The 18,723-nt window shown below is 42.5% G+C and overlaps 1 protein-coding gene across 4 annotated transcripts; it reads right to left on the bottom strand.

The window, feature by feature from the left end:
* Positions 1 to 668: 668 nt before the first annotated feature.
* On the bottom strand, positions 669 to 14,450 carry LOC127498901 (TOG array regulator of axonemal microtubules protein 1-like). 4 transcript variants are annotated; one of them, XM_051868856.1, is made up of 23 exons: positions 14,246 to 14,450; positions 11,392 to 12,437; positions 9,612 to 9,675; positions 9,162 to 9,281; positions 8,551 to 8,784; positions 8,313 to 8,473; positions 8,012 to 8,235; positions 7,872 to 7,933; positions 7,619 to 7,795; positions 6,841 to 6,906; positions 6,589 to 6,755; positions 5,836 to 5,941; positions 5,562 to 5,759; positions 5,242 to 5,359; positions 5,050 to 5,155; positions 4,555 to 4,790; positions 4,314 to 4,472; positions 4,109 to 4,235; positions 3,912 to 4,024; positions 3,655 to 3,838; positions 1,994 to 2,213; positions 1,834 to 1,920; positions 669 to 1,605 (listed from the first exon to the last, which is right to left on the bottom strand). In XM_051868856.1, the coding sequence occupies exons 2-23, from the start codon at positions 12,355 to 12,357 to the stop codon at positions 1,361 to 1,363; spliced, it is 4,140 nt and encodes a 1,379-aa protein (XP_051724816.1). In that variant the 5' UTR covers positions 12,358 to 12,437; positions 14,246 to 14,450; the 3' UTR covers positions 669 to 1,360. The 4 variants fall into 4 exon arrangements, with proteins under 4 accessions (XP_051724816.1, XP_051724815.1, XP_051724814.1 ...); XM_051868855.1 differs by having other exon boundaries at positions 7,872 to 8,235; positions 9,612 to 9,672; XM_051868854.1 differs by having other exon boundaries at positions 3,655 to 3,835; positions 7,872 to 8,235.
* Between the last annotated feature and the right edge of the window lie 4,273 nt (positions 14,451 to 18,723).

Consider the following 18,723-nt stretch of genomic DNA (forward strand, 5'->3'; position numbering starts at 1 on the left):
AATAAAAAAGACTGATAAACAAATAATGTTTTATTTAGCGTCAACATTATTATTTGAAAAAAAAAAGTGTCAGTTTAACATAAAATTAATATTCTCCAGGTAATATTTTACACATTTTCGATTTTTTTTGTTAAAAAGAACGAAATAATAATAATTATTACGATTATTAATATTGTTTTAAATATTAAATTATAACTCTAAATATAAAAAGAATTTAGTTTTATTTCGATTAATTGTGTAGCGATTCTCCAGATGTTTTACACATTTATAATATTTACACATAAATAATATTTTTTGTTTGTCACTGTATAAAAATGCCTTTATACTTGAAAATATATAGTTGTGGACCAGAAAACTTCGAAAACCCCTGGATTAAACCACTTCATGTTAGATTCATACATTTAAATTATACTTGCATTAAAAATAATAAATAAATAAATAAATAAATGAACGGTACATTTTCTCTAACAAGTGTTTTTTAATTGTCAATTTGGTTTGTGTGTTTGTCACTAAACTGTTACTAGAATAAATATATGAATAATTTATTTTAAAAATGTAGATTTTTAATTATTAAGCTGTTCATGTAAGGAAGAATAATGGAAAAACACTGGCAAAATATTTTAAGTTTGTGTAGAATCAGATGTAGAAAGAATCACAGCACGAGTGCGTACAGAAATAAGACACTTTATTATATAGATAAATCTCTCTCTCATATATAATTTAATGTGAAATCTCATCAAGGCTGTTCTGGAATGACTGGCACTAAACTGAGAACTACATCTGGACATGAATTCACCTGTAGTATTATTATTATTATTATTATTATTATTATTATTTCAAAGCTTCACATTCACAAAAATACAGCGGTTTCACATCCAGAGCTGATGGAGAAATCGTTCTGACTGATATTATACTCTTTTCATTATATTTTTTGAACCCCATCAATAATAAATTTGGTCATGCAACAAAACTAAGACGGGTCGCACTTAGAACAGAACCATCATCACTTCATTGTCAAGTCGTCGCCAAAAATACACTGCACCGACATACAGTACAGCTAATACTGTGCTATTATACAGTACAAAAGACTTTGATAATAATAACGACACATCTCTTAGAAATGCTCCATAGCACACGTTACAAAACAACATTGTATTATTGTGCATTTTACATTCTGTAGTCGAACTCTTTCACCACGACCACGAGAATCATGATCGCGGTACCATGAAAGTGCAAAGCGGCAAACCTGATCCTGTCAGATCTAATCTGAGTGCGAATCCGCTAATAGCATTAGTCAAGCGCTTCTCTTTCTTAAAAAACAAGAGTCCAGGCACTGTGGGAAATGCAGAAACGTCTGTATTCAGGTAGAATGTGTGTGTTGGGCCCTCAGGAGCTCGTTCAGGTCGCACTGAACGTTTGCGGGCTGCGAGGCGGCGCACTCCACCAGCGTCCGGCCCATGTGCGTGTGCAGCACCTCGGCCAGTTTAGCGGCGGCCGCCTTGACGCTGCCGCTGTTACCGGAGGAGCTGAGCAGCTTCCAGAAGAACGGAAGAACCTTCTGCTCCACCAGCTGCGGTTTGCGCGGGTACAGCTCCGTCACCAGCTCTGAAACACACACGTCAGAAACAAGTGTCTTAGAGAGCACATATTCATCTTTCTTTACTGTGTAATGTTGCTGTTTGAGCATGAAAAAGCTCTGTAAAGTTCCAGTTATTCTCTATATCAGTGTCACTGTGTCTGAACTTCCTTGAAACAATGGAGAATATGGGGAAAATAATGAACATTCAAGCATGAAAACCTGTTCTAGTGGAGCCTGAAAACACAATGACTCACCTGCGACCTTCTCAATCAGATCCAGTTTTGCTTTCCCGCTCAGATACTGGGCCTTGGAGCAGAACGGCTGAAGAAGAAGGCTGTTGTCTGAAAACACAAAGGTGCTACAATGAGCAGGTTAAGTCAACGGCTTTATATCGCAAACACAAAGTCAACCCACCGATGTTGTCGATCAGAGCTTGAACGGCCCCCAGCGCCGCCGTGTAGATGGCGTTGCTTTTGGAGTTGAGGTGATTGTCCACGATGGCGGGAATGAGGATGTTGAGCACTGGAGCCAGGCTGTCGTTGAGCAGAGCGATGATCGTCTGTAACGCCTCCAGCGCGCGCAGGTTCACTTTACTGTTGGACTCCTGCAGACGCGCCTTCAGACCGTCAAACACCTGCGCAGACCATCATCATCATCATGATTATAAACACCATCATCATTATCATAAACATCATAATCACCATTATTATAATCATCATCACCACCATCACCACCATCACTATCATGAGATGTTATAATCTGGTCAAAACAGGGTTATTATAGTTAACTAAAATCATAAAAACCTTTTTTGGTACTTGAAATAAGAAATACTAGAAATAATATAAACTGAAATAAAATATAAAAAACTTTAACTTCATTTCACTCTTTTTCATTTAAAGTTGAAGTACTTAAATAACTAAAATGGAAATAAAAAGTATATCACTGATTCTTAAAATAAGGAACAAATCATGTTTTAGAAGTTAGTTTTTATTATTTAATAATACATTATTTTTTAAACTGATTTGACGGAATTGACAAATACTGACGGAGTTGACTGACGGAGTTAACAAATACTGACGGAGTTGACCAATACTGAGTTGACCAATACTGACGGAGTTGACCAATACTGAGTTGACCAATACTGACGGAGTTGACAAATACTGACGGAGTTGACCAATACTGAGTTGACCAATACTGACGGAGTTGACAAATACTGACGGAGTTGACCAATACTGAGTTGACCAATACTGACGGAGTTGACAAATACTGACGGAGTTGACCAATACTGATGGAGTTGACCAATACTGACGGAGTTGACTGACGGAGTTGACAAATACTCATAGAGTTGACAAATACTGACGGAGTTGACTGACGGAGTTGACAAATACTGACGGAGTTGACTGACGGAGTTGACAAATACTGACGGAGTTGACCAATACTGACGGAGTTGACTAACGGAGTTGACCAATACTGACAGAGTTGACCAATACTGAGTTGACCAATACTGACGGAGTTGACCAATACTGACGGAGTTGACCAATACTGATGGAGTTGACCAATACTGACGGAGTTGACTGACGGAGTTGACAAATACTCATAGAGTTGACAAATACTGACGGAGTTGACTGACGGAGTTGACAAATACTGACGGAGTTGACTGACGGAGTTGACCAATACTGACGGAGTTGACAAATACTGACGTTTAGTATCACTGATATACTATTATATATTTAGAATTTTTATTTTTTTGTTTTTATTTTTATATTTTCCATTTTCATTTTACATTTAGTTAAAGTTTTGGTAATTTTTTGTTGCGTTTTTGTATTTTTAAAATATGTCTATATAGCTTTTATTCATTTAATTTATTTCATTATTTTTTATTTAAGTACTTCAAGTTAAAAGAAATGAAAACAAAAATGTTGAAAGCTGAAATCAAATAAAGTTTTTAAGTATTTTGTTTCAGGTAAATGTTTTTTTTTGTTTGTTTTTTTTGCTTTAGTACAAGTTACCGATAATAATCCTGTTTTGAAGCTTTGATGATTGACAGGTTTAGTTCTGTAATACGGATCAGTTACCGGGAACAGGCTGCCGATGACCAGAGACGGGTTCTCCTCGCAGTCAGACACCAGCTGATCGATGGCCCTGATTCTCTCCCTGAAGTCCTTGGAGCTCAGCAGCGTCTTCATCTGTTTGACGTACTCGCTTCTGTCCGCCAGGCTGTGCGCGGCCGCTCTGTTCACGGACTGTCCAGAGTCTCTGCTGAAGACATGTGCTCATGAGCGTCACAGCATGAGCGTCAGACAGCGGACAGACGGGTGTGTGTGTGTCCTACCTGCTGGCCGTCAAAGGGTCACGTGTGAGGGACGAGGTGCGCACCAGCCCGCTGCCCATGAGAGAGCGTCTGCCCCGCGCCGACGGAGCGTCCTGAGGCATCTCACCCAAACCCTGAAACACAGAGATCAACACTGAACACTGACCGACATCTGATGATATCACCAGATTTGACATGGTTTAATCACACAGACACACCTTGGTTTTAAGAGTGAAGACGGCGTCCCTGACGGCCGGCAGGTCTTTAGCCGGGACAAACTTCTCCATCATCTTATCAAAGTCACGGTGAGAGGACAAAAACAGCAGCATCCGTCGACCAAAGTACCTGAAAGAGACACAGCGATGACACCGTGAAGCACTGAGGTTAGAGCGTAAGTGACCTCTGACCTGTGCCGTGGCTCACCTAGCCTCCTGAGACGAGTCCTGTGCCAGCTTCGAGACGGCGGGCAGAATGCGGTCGGTGAGATCTTTGGTCCCAGACAGCAGACGGGCGGCGCCGGCCCTCTCCACCAGAGAGCACAGATGCTGAGCCGCGCACTTACGCACGACCGAGTTCAGGTGACTGAGGAAACAGACACAGACGTTTCAGCGTTTCAGAAGCACAACAGAAGCTGATGTGAAGGCGAGGAGGCGTGTGTGCTGACCCGAGTCCTCCGGCGAGCAGCGCGCTCATGCTGCGGGTCAGTGTGCAGTGCTGCACCATGCTGTCCAGCGCTCGCTCCACGTCCTGTCTGATGAAGGCGTTGGATTCCCCGGCTTTGTGCAGCAGCGCTCTGGTCGTCCCGTCCAGCTCCTGATCCATTCCCTTCTGCAGCGCCACAAACATGTCACCCAGCGCCACCACGGCCACGCGGGACACGCCGGAGCGCAGGTTACGAACCTTCAGTCAGTCAGGGAGACATGAAACTCCATTTAACTTTGAAACTTTTCAGAGCTTTCACCTTCACAAACAGCTTTATTACACACTGCGCATGAACGGTAATATCCCAAAAAGCATTAATAGAGGCACTTTAATGCTGTTGTTTTCCTGTTTATCACTGTGAAGCTGCTTTGAAACGATCTGGATTGTATAAAGCACTACAGAAATAAAGCTGACTTGACGTCATCAGGACAGACTCAAAGTGACGATCCCGACTGACCTCCTGAATGAGAGCGAGGCACACGTCGTGAATCCTGCTCATGAGGACGTCAGGATGATACTGGGCCAAACTGCGCAGGAAGTTCAGCCCCTCGATCTTCTTCTCCCTTCATGAACGGAACATATTAGAGGGACAGAACGGCTCGTATTTGTGTGTCAATGCTCAACACTGGATCATGTGATTTAGACTGACCAGTCGTCCGAGGCGAGCAGCCTGAAGCTCTGAGTGAGCGCCAGCTCCGGTTTAGAGAAGGGCCGCAGCTCTGCCGGATCCTGCCCATCTTTTCCAGGGCTCCCAGAAATCAACTCATCTGACGGAAAAACGGGATTACACCCAGACAAACCTCAGTGACAGTCTGAGACACTGACAGGGAAAACAGTTGAGCTGCTTCATATTTTTGTGGAAACTGTGATACATTTAATTTTTTAGGATTATTTGATGAACAGAAAGTTCAAAAGAACAGCATTTATTTGATTTATAAATGTCTTTCCTGTCATTACAGACTCTCTCACCGGAGCCGTGTGCCGCAGGCGGTCGCGTCCGGTTCAGACTAGGCGTTCGTCTGAGTCGCGGCGCTGCATTTCTATTGGGCGGGCCGGTCGGGGGGGCGGGCTGGTGGGCAGGGCTCAGACATTTCACTGGGTTCTGTGGTCCTGTCGGACTGGAGGGAGATTCATCCGAGAGCGACCCGCAGCCGTTTAGGGTCACGTCTGGAAAACAGATGCAGAGACCGTGAGGAAGACAGACACGGCTGAGTGAGGGCTGTCACTGCTGTTGACCTTTCACCTTTCACTTCACGTCTCGTCAGGTCTGGAGCGGGTGGCGCGTCCTGCTGCTCCAGACGGCGCTGACGCATCTTGTCACGTGCAAACTTAGACAGTTTTACCCTCTCCTGAAAAACACACATCATGTGACTCACTAACTATGTTTACATCCATGTATTTTCATGCAAATTTTGAGAAATTCTGAATGGTAAGGCCAAGATGCACTCAATTGAGGCGGATACTTTTGTATCCAATAAGACGTGCAAGATGGAAACACATTTACAGAATAAATCCCTCAAACCCTCATGTGACTTTGCCTCAGCAGAGGCTGTGATTGGATAACTGGACTAACCAGCGGACCAATCACATCGCAGCATCTCAAATGTTGGTTTGGTGGTTGTGAAACACCTGAGTCAAAGTCTGTCATCAGAATGATTTGGTTTAATTCCCTCCAGAAGCGTCTCACACGATTGTGTTCCCAAACACCAGCATCCGAACACAAGATCACATGACAGCGTTTATTGTGTTTCGTCTGACACTCTGAGACCAACTCCTTTATGATGGAGGGAAAAAGAGCCCGATTGAAGAAACTTACATTTTTATTACCGATATTTTGTGGCAATTTTCTCAGGAAGTGATGATTTTGTTCTCTTGAACACAAACGATTTGTTTTTAAAGATTTGCTTTATTCACAAATGTTTTATGCCATATTCTAATTTTGTGCACAAGTTAAATTCACAGCTTTGGACGGAAACGCAGCTTGTTTGAGACGCACCAGAAGCTCCTCCGGTTCAGGACTGCCGTCAGAGTCGATGTTTCCGGTGAAAGCGTGGCCGTACACGCCTGACGGAGGCTCACGGGCGGCTTTACTGGACGAGTCGCCCTGATCAGGAGAAGCCGCCACACTGGGACGACTGGGAAGAACAACAGAACCAAACACTCCTGCAGAAATGAGGAAAGAAGACGAGTGAAGGACGAGAGCAGCAGTGTTTCAGATCATCAGCCCGTAAAACAGCTGTGAACCGACCTCGTCCGATCACTCCCTCCGACATGTCACGCGCACTGCAGGACTTCGACATGTGCTGCTGAGATCCTGAAACAAACGTGAACTTATCGCATCAAAAACTATCAAAACTAAACTATTACTGGACAAAAGTGTGGAATTAGATTTTTTAAATGTTTTAGAAAATAGTCTCTTCTGCTCACCAAGGTTGCATTTATTTGATCAAAAATACAGTAAAATATTATTACAATTTAAAATAACTACAGTAAAAAATTGTGAAATATTGTGAAATGTGTTTTCCATGTGAATATATAGTAAAGTGTAATTTATTTCTGTGATCAAAGCTGAATTTTCAGCATCATTACTCCAGTCTTCAGTGTCACATGATCCTTCAGAAATCATTCTGATATGATGATTTGATGCTCAAGAAACATTTATGATTATTATCAGTGTTGAAAACAGTTCATATTTTTGTGCAAACCGTCATACTTTTTATTTTTCAGGATTCTTTGATGAATAGAATTGAATCTTTTGTAACATTATAAATGTCTTTACTGTCACTTTTGATCAATTTAATGCGTCCTTGATGAATAAAAGTATTAATTTCAGTGCCATTGACACTGAAGACTGGAGTAATGATGCTGAAAATTCAGCTTTGATCACAGGAATAAATTACACTTTACTATATATTCACATAGAAAACAGCTGATTTACACTGGAATAATATTTCACAATTTTTACTGTATTTTCGATCAAATAAATCCAGAAGAGACTTCTATCAGAGACATGTAAAACCTCTCACCTTTAGCGGCTCTGAAGGCGCGGAGCGGCTCACGCCCAGCGGCTCTGATCTGTGGTGATGATGTCATATCACCAGGCTTCTCCTCGTCCGGATCTAACGATCTGTTTGAGTAAACGAGTCTCTGACCGACCACACCGACACTCCCGTCAGACAGGCTCTTATCCTGCTGCGTCACGCCTGAGGCAAACACACACAGAGGTCACGTGACACACGTATGACGGCACGTATGCAGATGTGTGCTTCACATACGCACCTTGAGCGCCGAGGTCACGTCTTCCTGACGCCACCCGTGGTTTCTCAGCGGAGTTCACGGGGCTGCGGTCAGGAATGAGAATGAGATCATGTGCAGCTGAACTGAACATGTTTATGGCCGGTGTGAGCGTCCGGTCTGACCTGCTCTTGGTGCCGTTGGGTGACGGGGGCGAGTACAGGCTGCTCAGGCCGCTCTCGCTCAGAGGGCTGGTGACGGACGGGGACGTCTGCTCCGGAGAATCAGGAACCAGCTCCAGCTTCACCGCCGAGTCCGGACTGTCTGGATCCGGTTCGGAGCCGCTCGCGCTGACTTTGGCCCGCTTCTTGGCTGCGCTGTTCCTCAGCGACCGCAAGGAGTTCAGCATCTGAAAAAAGATGAGAACAGATCAAGGTCATGGGCGGCTGGAATCGGCTCAGACGCGCGGCAGAGCGTCACGCTCACCTCCTCGCGGTCCAGCGGCTCATCCTCCGGCTCTCCTGCGCTGCTGACGGACAGATCCAGCCGCAGGTTCCTGTCCTGCTCTGACGAGGGTCTGCCGCTGGTCCGGCTCTGGCGGACAACACGAGGAGGCAGCGGAGAGCGCTTGCTGGAGCTCACCTCACCTGTGACATCATCAGAGACGCTCGTTAGTTCAGCTCATGTGGGTTCGTTCATTTCCTGTGAGATGAAGTGCACTAACCGGCGATGTCGCTCCTGCGGAGAGGGCTGACGTCACGTCTGTTGGGCCACGTGCTGGACATGGACAGCGAGGGCTCGGCATGGTTTCGGTGGGGGACGGTCGGGGTCAGCAGACTTCCTGCTAGAGCGGTCAGCGGGTACGAGGGCAGCAGGAACGAGCCCGGAGGTGTTGAGTTGGAGGGGAGGGAGAAGGTTCGCTCCACGCTGCCCGACAGGAAACGGCTGGTCTTCAAACCTGCGGAAGGAAATAAATAAAAAGTAAAACTGAAATAAAAACAAATTAAACCTAAATATTAATATTAAAAAAAATACTAGTTATTTTTGAAATGAGATGTGTATGAAACATTTTTGAAGTTATTTCAAAAATGTTAATAAAAACTGATATTACATAAATAACACTGGTCCCGATTGCTGTTCTCAAACTACTGCACAGAAACCTTTGATAAAATCCCATTAAACTGCCGTCTGAACATATTTATAAAGGCCTGGATGCTGATTGGTCGATCCAGTGGTGATGCAGTGACAGCTCTGATGTTTTCAGGCTCATTTCATAGGTTTATAGAGATGATAATAACTATAAAGATGAGTGTGTTCTTCTGACAGTGCCGTCACCTTTCTCAGGCTCACTGGCTGTTTTGAAAATGTCTGGATCTGAATCTAAGCTTCCGCTGCGGCGCAGTCGACCCAGAGACCTGTGCGTCCGGCCCGGAGACTGAAGCGGTTCTGATGGACCTGGACCAGAACAGAAGAATATCAGTGTGATATTAGACAATCACAGGGTTCAATTAATGCTACTATCATGTTACTGATGCCTTAAGTTGATTTTAGCATGCTGCTCGCTTCATATAATCAGTTCAACTAGAGGATCTCTGGGAAATAAAGCCGGGTTCAGTACATTATGAGCTCAAAGTGCCTCTCTGAAACACGACATGCTTCGGTGTAGACGGAGAGAAGCAGAAGAACCAAACATGCCTGTGACATGAATGAGATCTTCAGTGGTGTCTATATGGTGAATATGAAACTATATCCTATGAAAACATGATGAAACATGGGAGTTCGTACTGTATTTGGCACCGGTGTCCTGACGGAGTCTCATGGATGTGGACGGATCTTCACTGCAAACCTGCTGGAATAAAGACATGAGATAAACAAAAATTATCTTTGTGTTCCCAATCAAAACCACACGAGACCTTCATCGCAGATCTCACAGACTGAACACACTCCTTGAGATCAACAGAAGAACATTAATACAGTTTTAATGCTTGAAAACCGACCAAACATTCACAACAACACTGAAAATTATCATTTACAGACTGCAAGAAATGATGTTCCTCCTCAGTGTTTCTGTCTTGTTTTCCAGCACAAATATCTAAACACTCTTAAATCAAGATACATTTACTGGAGAAAAGAAATGACTTTAGAAATGTGTCAAAATGAGTTTGTGCTTAGAACAAGAACAAATATCTGCCAATGGAGTCGGAAAAATCATCTTGTTTTCACTTTGAATTAAGTTTATTTAATTGGCAGATATTTGTTCTTGTTTTAAGCACAAACTCATTTTGACACATTTCTAAAGTCATTTCTCTTCTCCAGTAAATGTATCTTGATTTAAGAATGTTTGGATATTTGTGCTGGAAAACTTCAGAAATCCTCCATGTGCTGCTGGTGTTTGTTAGTGTTCCAGTGTGAGAGTGTTGCTGGGAAACACTGCCGGATCACTGACACACACACTGGATCACGTCATCAGAGCGTTCTTCACACGAGAACACAAACCACCTCCAGTGAGTCGCCATTACATGAGTTAGTCCTTCACCTAATGATGTCGTTTCATACACATCTCATTTCAGCTTCATATGCAGGAAATAATTGCATCATCATTCAACATCAATTTAACCCTGTGAAGCCTGACATGACATGAAATAATAATCTTTTTTTTTTTTTTTAAATGGAACAGACTTTTACTTGATAAAAGAGTCTAAACTGTCAATCAGACGACAGAAGGACTGGAGGAGATTGAGTGTTGAGATCATTTAGAGGCCTTAGAAAACCACATGACTGAATTAAAGTGGACCTATAATGGCCCTTTCACAAGATGTAATATAAGTCTCTGGTGTCTCCAGAATGTGTCTGTGAAGTTTCAGCTCAAAATACCCCACAGATCATTTATTATAGCTTGTCAAAAACACACCGTTTTTGTGTGTGTCCCTTTAAATGCAAACGGGGCGGAGCTTTAACAGCTCAACAACAACAAAGCTGGAGAATCTCACGCAGCCAAAATGAGGATTGTCAGTAACGGTGTTCAGCCTTACATTGTTCAAACCGGAGTCGACACTGATGGAGAGACTCAGGAAGAAGTTACAACTTTTAGACGTTTCTGAATGGTTAGTGGATAAATTTATGTAGTTGCTGTGGAGTTGATTCAACTCATCCACTAGCATGTGCCGTCATGTTCATCTTTTGTGTTGAATTGACCCTCGTTTGTGAAGCAGTCCGGCGTAAAATGACGGCATGTCAACAACACTCTACTACAACAACTCTTCCTCTTCTCTAAAGCAGCCCAACATGGCCCCGCCCCCTTTGTTGTGTGTTCTCGGGGGCGGGGTTTATGTAAATTTTAGGGTTAGTGATGTCACCAACCCGGGAAGAAGCTCATTGTAGTCCCTACCAGCTGTTTAAAAAGTGATTTCTGTAAAAGAAAATATCTCTCTTTACATTGAACTTTGAGCGTCGTAACTTTGCAGATGTTGTTTATGATCAAACAGCAAAATTACACACTAACTAAAGTTAAGTCAAATCATAATCAAGGACCCCTTTAAATCATGATGCTGATGTCATCACTCACCTGATCAGGTGACTTTCCGTTAGCCGTGAGGACCGATCGCTCCCAGGGCAGTTTGTTCTTCCCTTTTCCGGCGCTCACGATCCTCCTGTGCTGCGAAGCATCATCTACGGATTCGGCGTCTGCGGCGCCACGTGAGCTGGAAACCCGTCCTCCGTTCATGACCCAGTCCAGATCGGCGCCGGAGCCCAGCTGAGGCAGACGTCTCTGTCCCGGTTTGGGCAGGACGAGCGCATACTCCACCGTGCCGTCGGACGCCAGCCGAGGGAGGATGTGCCGTGCTCGCCGCGCCTGAACGGCGGCCATGAGGCCCTGCACGTCTCCCGTCAGCTCCACCCGGTCCACGGCCTTCACGAGCGGCTGCTTCTTCCCGGTGTCCAGACAGTAGTCGAAGACGGCGAACAGCTCCAGAGCCGCGTGACGCACCTTCCTCTTGCTGTCGGCGAGGGACGGGGCCACCTCCGAACACAGGCCGGCGATGTCGAAGTCCTTGCGCGGGTGCGTGAGCATGGCGGCCGTGATGATGTTGACGGCGTCCTCTCGAACCCTGGAGTTCCGGTGCCGGAGCTGAGCGACCATGAGCTCCAGCACGCGCTGCGGCGCCACCGTCCTCATCAGCTGCCTGAAGACGCTCATGTACTCGCGTCGGGTGACGTTACGGGAGTCTCCCAGCGCTCTGATGGTCACCGCCACGATCTCCTTGTAGTATCGCTCCACATCGCCGTCCAGCTTCTCGATCAGCAGGTTGATGAGCTGTAAGGTGCCGTACAACACCTTGAAGTTGCTGTCGTCCAGAAGCTTGCGCAGGAACTGGATGAACTCCACGATGCTGCCGGAGGACACCTGCTGGAGGTCCAGATCCGTCAGGATGCTCTTCAGCTCCTCCACCCCGCGGGTCCGGTTCTGGTAGTTCTGCTGGTCCAGGAGCTGCTCGTGTAACTCCTGAGGAATCAATCCATAAATCATCATGGGTCAGAGTCCAGACGGAGCCGACGCGGGGGAATCTGTCATGATGATGAGGGACGCGAAGCCATCGCAGCGACACAGACCTGAAGATGGGAAGAGTCACAGATGCCAGGAAAGCTTGAGGTGAATCATAACATTACAAACTTTGATTTGAAGCAAAAAAAAGTTTCAGAAAATCAGACAAAAATAAAAAACTGTAATGGCTTTACTGAGGGGAAGAACTACAATCCCATGAAGCATTGCGAACAGCATAATCAAATTAAAAATAATGGAGAAATATAAAACTGCTCATTTAAAAATGTTGATTATATATAAAAACAATATATTTTTAAGTTTATTGCAAAATATGCATATACATAGTCGATTACGTCAATCACAGTGGGAGTGGGTGGAGCTAGAAAGCTCTTTTTGCCTGCTTAAGATTGTAGTGACTGATTGGTGGGATTTACTTGCTGCATTATGGGAAATGTAGTTTTCACCACAAATTTCACTTTTAAACATGATTATTTTAAAACTAAGTTGAAATAATGTGGGTTGATGGATTCAACAGAAGCAAAAACCATTGATTAACAACCTCGGCTGACTTTAAATGTTCATAAGTTATAAAAAAAATCAATTTCCCTGTGGAGAAAATGAAATTTATTGCAAAATATGCATATACATACTCGATCACGTCAATCACAGTGGGAATGGGCGGAGCTAAAGAGCTATTTTGGCGCGCTTTGGTTGTAGCCACTCTCTGATTGGTGAAATTTACTGTGCAGCATCATGGGTAATGTAGTTTTCATCACGAATTCTGCTGTTAAACACAATTATTTTAAAACTAAGTTGAAATAACACGGGCTGATGTCTTCAACAGAAGCAAAAACCACCGATTAACAACCTCGGCTGACTTTAAAGGTTTGTAAGTTAACATAAAACTTTAACATTTTAACTTCCAGAACCCAAATGTTTTCTGAATGTTCTCTGAACGTTCAAAATGTCGTTAAACATTTTAAAAACGTTTTTTCTTGGTTATGTGAGCGCTAGATAAAACATTAAAGTAATGTTTCCTCTATTTGATCATTTTGCAACTATTATGGAAACGTTAATTTTGAATGTTATCTGAAAAATTAATAACGTTACGTAGTAACATTTAAAAAACATTAGACTAATGTCCAACTAAAATGTTTCAGAAATATGTTATATGACTGATGAATAAGCGCTAAAGCATTATTAAACATGATCGTTCTATGAACGTTTGTTTCCCACTCTGAGGGAAATTATGCTCGAGCTTTTCTTACAAATAACTTAAGAACTTTTATTGACCTCGAGGTGAGAAAAGTGTCAGAGACTTTATGAACAAACTGTCCATTGCTTCATATTTTAAAACATAACAAACTTAAGATATGAGGCTGTAAAGCAGCTCTGAAAGACAATAGTGTGGCTATAAAAGGTCATGTTGAGCTGAAGTGATGGTTAAAATAGACAGCAGCTGCTGTGAAACATCACAACACTTCCAGCTAAATTTAACAGCTCATAATTTAACAGTAATGACGGATCTTCATAGTCACAGATCAATGAATATTCGGAAATCGTTCAGAAGGAAAACCACTTGTTGCTCTTCTACGGTATTTACTCGTTCATTCACTCAATATTCATCATCTGACACGATATTTCACCGTAATAACGAGAATCTGAGGTGATTCTGCAGTATTAATTCTTCTCATTCATCACATCGGATGTTTGTTTGGTAGATTCGCTAGATGATATTTTTTACCAAATCGACACACATGATAGAATTCATTGATAATTTACTATATAACAAACCCTGGTATAATTTACAACATTGAACAACATTAAAATGATTGAAATGGCTGAAGTGTTTTACGTGTTTTAGTGAAAATCAAACCTGTTATTGCAGATCCAAATGACTCCGAACGACTCCCGTCCAGATTCGGTTTGATTCTCGATATGATTCAGTCTGATTCGCTGAATCTTCTTTCTCTGCTCTGAATTTGTCTGATTTGGGTCTGATTTTCGTGGTTTTTCTGTCGGATTCTGATTTTCTCGCTGCTTCCATCACAACACACAACCAAAATGGCGCTGATGTCACAACCAGCCGCTGCCATGGTGACGCGCCCTCTGACCCCACACTGGATGGCTGGCGCGGTGCACTGTGGGAGGTGTAGTTCTTGAGAGTCACATGTACATGTTCTGCTGCAAAAATATAAGTTCTTTTTGCACACAAAACCATCAGCATTTGTGCAACTGCGAAACAAAATAATCAAAAATTGGACTAGAAAAACATTTGGCTTTTTTGTTTGCCAGAAATTTGTTTTGCCTGGCTTCTATTATTATAACCCGAGCCCGATATAAATGATATGATATCAGAAAGTACAGTATAAGGGTGTACAGTAAGACTAAGAGCAGTATTTGAGTGTACAGTAAGAGCAGTATTTGAGTGTACAGTAAGTGCAGTATATGAGTGTACAGTAAGTGCAGTATATGAGTGTACAGTAAGAGCAGTATTTGAGTGTACAGTAAGAGCAGTATATGAGTGTACAGTAAGAGCAGTATTTGAGTGTACAGTAAGAGCAGTATATGAGTGTACAGTAAGAGCAGTATTTGAGTGTACAGTAAGAGCAGTATATGAGTGTTTGTGAGTGCAGTATATGAGTGTACAGTAAGAGCAGTATTTGAGTGTACAGTAAGAGCAGTATTTGAGTGTACAGTAAGTGCAGTATATGAGTGTACAGTAAGAGCAGTATTTGAGTGTACAGTAAGAGCAGTATATGAGTGTACAGTAAGAGCAGTATTTGAGTGTACAGTAAGAGCAGTATTTGAGTGTACAGTAAGAGCAGTATATGAGTGTACAGTAAGAGCAGTATATGAGTGTTTGTGAGTGCAGTATATGAGTGTACAGTAAGAGCAGTATTTGAGTGTACAGTAAGAGCAGTATATGAGTGTACAGTAAGAGCAGTATATGAGTGTACAGTAAGAGCAGTATTTGAGTGTACAGTAAGTGCAGTATATGAGTGTACAGTAAGAGCAGTATTTGAGTGTACAGTAAGAGCAGTATTTGAGTGTACAGTAAGAGCAGTATTTGAGTGTACAGTAAGAGCAGTATATGAGTGTTTGTGAGTGCAGTATATGAGTGTACAGTAAGAGCAGTATTTGAGTGTACAGTAAGTGCAGTATATGAGTGTACAGTAAGAGCAGTATTTGAGTGTACAGTAAGAGCAGTATATGAGTGTACAGTAAGAGCAGTATTTGAGTGTACAGTAAGAGCAGTATATGAGTGTACAGTAAGAGCAGTATTTGAGTGTACAGTAAGAGCAGTATTTGAGTGTACAGTAAGAGCAGTATATGAGTGTACAGTAAGAGCAGTATTTGAGTGTACAGTAAGAGCAGTATTTGAGTGTACAGTAAGAGCAGTATATGAGTGTACAGTAAGAGCAGTATTTGAGTGTACAGTAAGAGCAGTATTTGAGTGTACAGTAAGAGCAGTATATGAGTGTTTGTGAGTGCAGTATATGAGTGTACAGTAAGAGCAGTATTTGAGTGTACAGTAAGAGCAGTATATGAGTGTACAGTAAGAGCAGTATTTGAGTGTACAGTAAGAGCAGTATTTGAGTGTACAGTAAGAGCAGTATATGAGTGTACAGTAAGAGCAGTATTTGAGTGTACAGTAAGAGCAGTATATGAGTGTTTGTGAGTGCAGTATATGAGTACAGTAAGAGCAGTATTTGAGTGTACAGTAAGAGCAGTATTTGAGTGTACAGTAAGAGCAGTATATGAGTGTTTGTGAGTGCAGTATATGAGTGTACAGTAAGAGCAGTATATGTGTACAGTAAGAGCAGTATTTGAGTGTACAGTAAGTGCAGTATTTGAGTGTACAGTAAGTGCAGTATATGAGTGTACAGTATGAGCAGTATGAGTGTACAGTATGAGCAGTATATGAGTGTACAGTAAGAGCAGTATTTGAGTGTACAGTAAGAGCAGTATGAGTGTACAGTAAGTGCAGTATATGAGTGTACAGTAAGTGCAGTATATGAGTGTACAGTAAGAGCAGTATATGAGTGTACAGTAAGTCAAGTCAAGTCACCTTTATTTATATAGCGCTTTTTACAATGTAGATTGTGTCAAAGCAGCTTTACATTGATAACTGGTACATTGTTTGACTGCACAGCAGCTCTTAAAGAATAGTGTCAATGCAGGCAGATCAAAAGCACTGTTGAATATCAAAATGTCAAGTCAAGTGTCCCCAACTAAGCAAGCCAGAGGCGACAGCGGCAAGGAACCCAAACTCCATCAGGTGACATCAGGTGGCAGACAAGTGGCAAATTGGTGTTAAAATGGAGAAAAAAAACCTTGGGAGAAACCAGGCTTAGTCGGGGTGCCAGTTCTCCTCTGGCCAACAGTGCTTTGTTACAATTCAGGTTGCTATCATAAGTCCAATAGGATCGCAACATTAAAAGTATTTATTTCAGTTCCATCCAATTGAGGATCGTATTCATCACGCCGGTATGGACGGTTGTTGAGGAACTGTGTCGTGGCTGTCGTGTCGATGAGGCCTTCACAGGGGATGATCTAGTTGACTCAATCTCTGCTGATACTTCAGGGCTGCGTTGTGGTCGTGTCAAGGGGCAGGTCCTTGGTCTCACCTGGATACGGCCCGGATCCGGTTGACTACGGTGAACCTCGGGATAAACAGAAAGACTAATATTAGCGTAGATGCCATTCTTCTTCTGATGTAACGAGTACATCAGGTGTTATAGGAAGTGTTCCCGGTTCCGGCTGACCTAATTTATGCAGCCTAATAATCCTTTAACGGATTTGGAAATATAAATTGGTAATGTGTTATGTGTATGCCAGGTTAAAGAGATGCGTTTTTAGTCTAGATTTAAACTGACAGAGTGTGTCTGCTTCCCGAACAATGCTAGGAAGATTGTTCCAGAGTTTAGGTGCCAAATAGGAGAAGGATCTACCACCTGCAGTTGATTTTGATATTCTAGGTATTATCAGCTGGCCTGAATTCTGAGATCGCAATAGACGTGAAGGACTATAATGAATTAGGAGCTCGCTCAGGTACTGGGGAGCTAAACCATTTAGTGCTTTGTAAGTAATTAGCAAGATTTTAAAATCTATACGATGTTTAACAGGAAGCCAATGCAGTGTTGACAGAACTGGGCTAATATGGTCATACTTCCTGGTTCTAGTAAGAACTCTAGCTGCTGCATTTTGTACGAGCTGTAGTTTATTTATCAGGCGAGCAGAACAACCACCCAGTAGAGCGTTACAGTAATCTAGCCTTGAGGTCATGAACGCATGAACTAACTGTTCTGCATTTTTCATTGAGAGCATATGTCGTAGTTTAGATATATTTTTAAGATGGAAGAATGCGGTTTTACAGATGCTAGTAACATGGCCTTCAAATGAAAGATTGGTATCAAAGAGCACACCTAGGTTCCTAACTGACGACGAAGACTTAACAGAGCAGCCATCAAGTGTTAGACAATATTCTAGGTTATTACGTGAAGAAGTTTTTGGTCCAAAAATTAGAATCTCTGTTTTTTCTGAATTTAGTAGTAGGAAATTACTGGTCATCCAATTTTTTATATCAGCTATGCACTCCGTTAATTTTGTGAATTGGTAAGTTTCGTCAGGGCGCGAAGAAATATAGAGCTGAGTATCATCAGCGTAACAGTGAAAACTAACGCCATGCTTCCTAATGATATCTCCCAAGGGTAGCATGTACAGAGTGAACAGTAACGGTCCTAGTACTGAGCCTTGTGGTACTCCATATTGAACTTGTGATCGATATGACATGTCTTCGTTTACTACTACAAACTGATAACGGTCAGATAAGTATGATTTGAACCATGACAATGCAATTCCACTAATGCCAACATAATTTTCGAGTCTATTTAAAAGAATATTGTGATCAATAGTGTCAAATGCTGCACTAAGATCCAGTAACACTAATAGAGAGATACAACCACGATCTGATGATAAGAGCAAATCATTAGTAACTCTAATGAGAGCAGTCTCAGTACTATGGTACGGTCTAAATCCTGACTGGAAATCCTCACAGATACCATTTCTTTCTAAAAAGGAACATAGCTGTGATGATGATGACAGTGCAGTATATGAGTATACAGTAAGAGCAGTATTTGAGTGTACAGTAAGAGCAGTATATGAGTGTTTGTGAGTGCAGTATATGAGTACAGTAAGAGCAGTATTTGAGTGTACAGTAAGAGCAGTATTTGAGTGTACAGTAAGAGCAGTATATGAGTGTTTGTGAGTGCAGTATATGAGTGTACAGTAAGAGCAGTATATGTGTACAGTAAGAGCAGTATTTGAGTGTACAGTAAGTGCAGTATTTGA

This window comes from Ctenopharyngodon idella, chromosome 17 (assembly GCF_019924925.1).
Source record: "Ctenopharyngodon idella isolate HZGC_01 chromosome 17, HZGC01, whole genome shotgun sequence".
In the NCBI taxonomy this organism is placed as follows: Eukaryota; Metazoa; Chordata; class Actinopteri; order Cypriniformes; family Xenocyprididae; genus Ctenopharyngodon; species Ctenopharyngodon idella.

Excerpts from the sequence above, each read along its gene's own strand:
- LOC127498901 (XM_051868853.1), bottom strand. The coding sequence starts at position 12,357 with ATGATGATTTATGGATTGATTCCTCAGGAGTTACACGAGCAGCTCCTG. Across the intron at positions 4,473-4,554 it reads CTGCTCGCCGGAGGACTCGG|TCACCTGAACTCGGTCGTGC; the intron begins GTCAGCACACAC and ends CTGTTTCCTCAG. Across the intron at positions 3,839-3,911 it reads GACCCTTTGACGGCCAGCAG|CAGAGACTCTGGACAGTCCG; the intron begins GTAGGACACACA and ends ACATGTCTTCAG.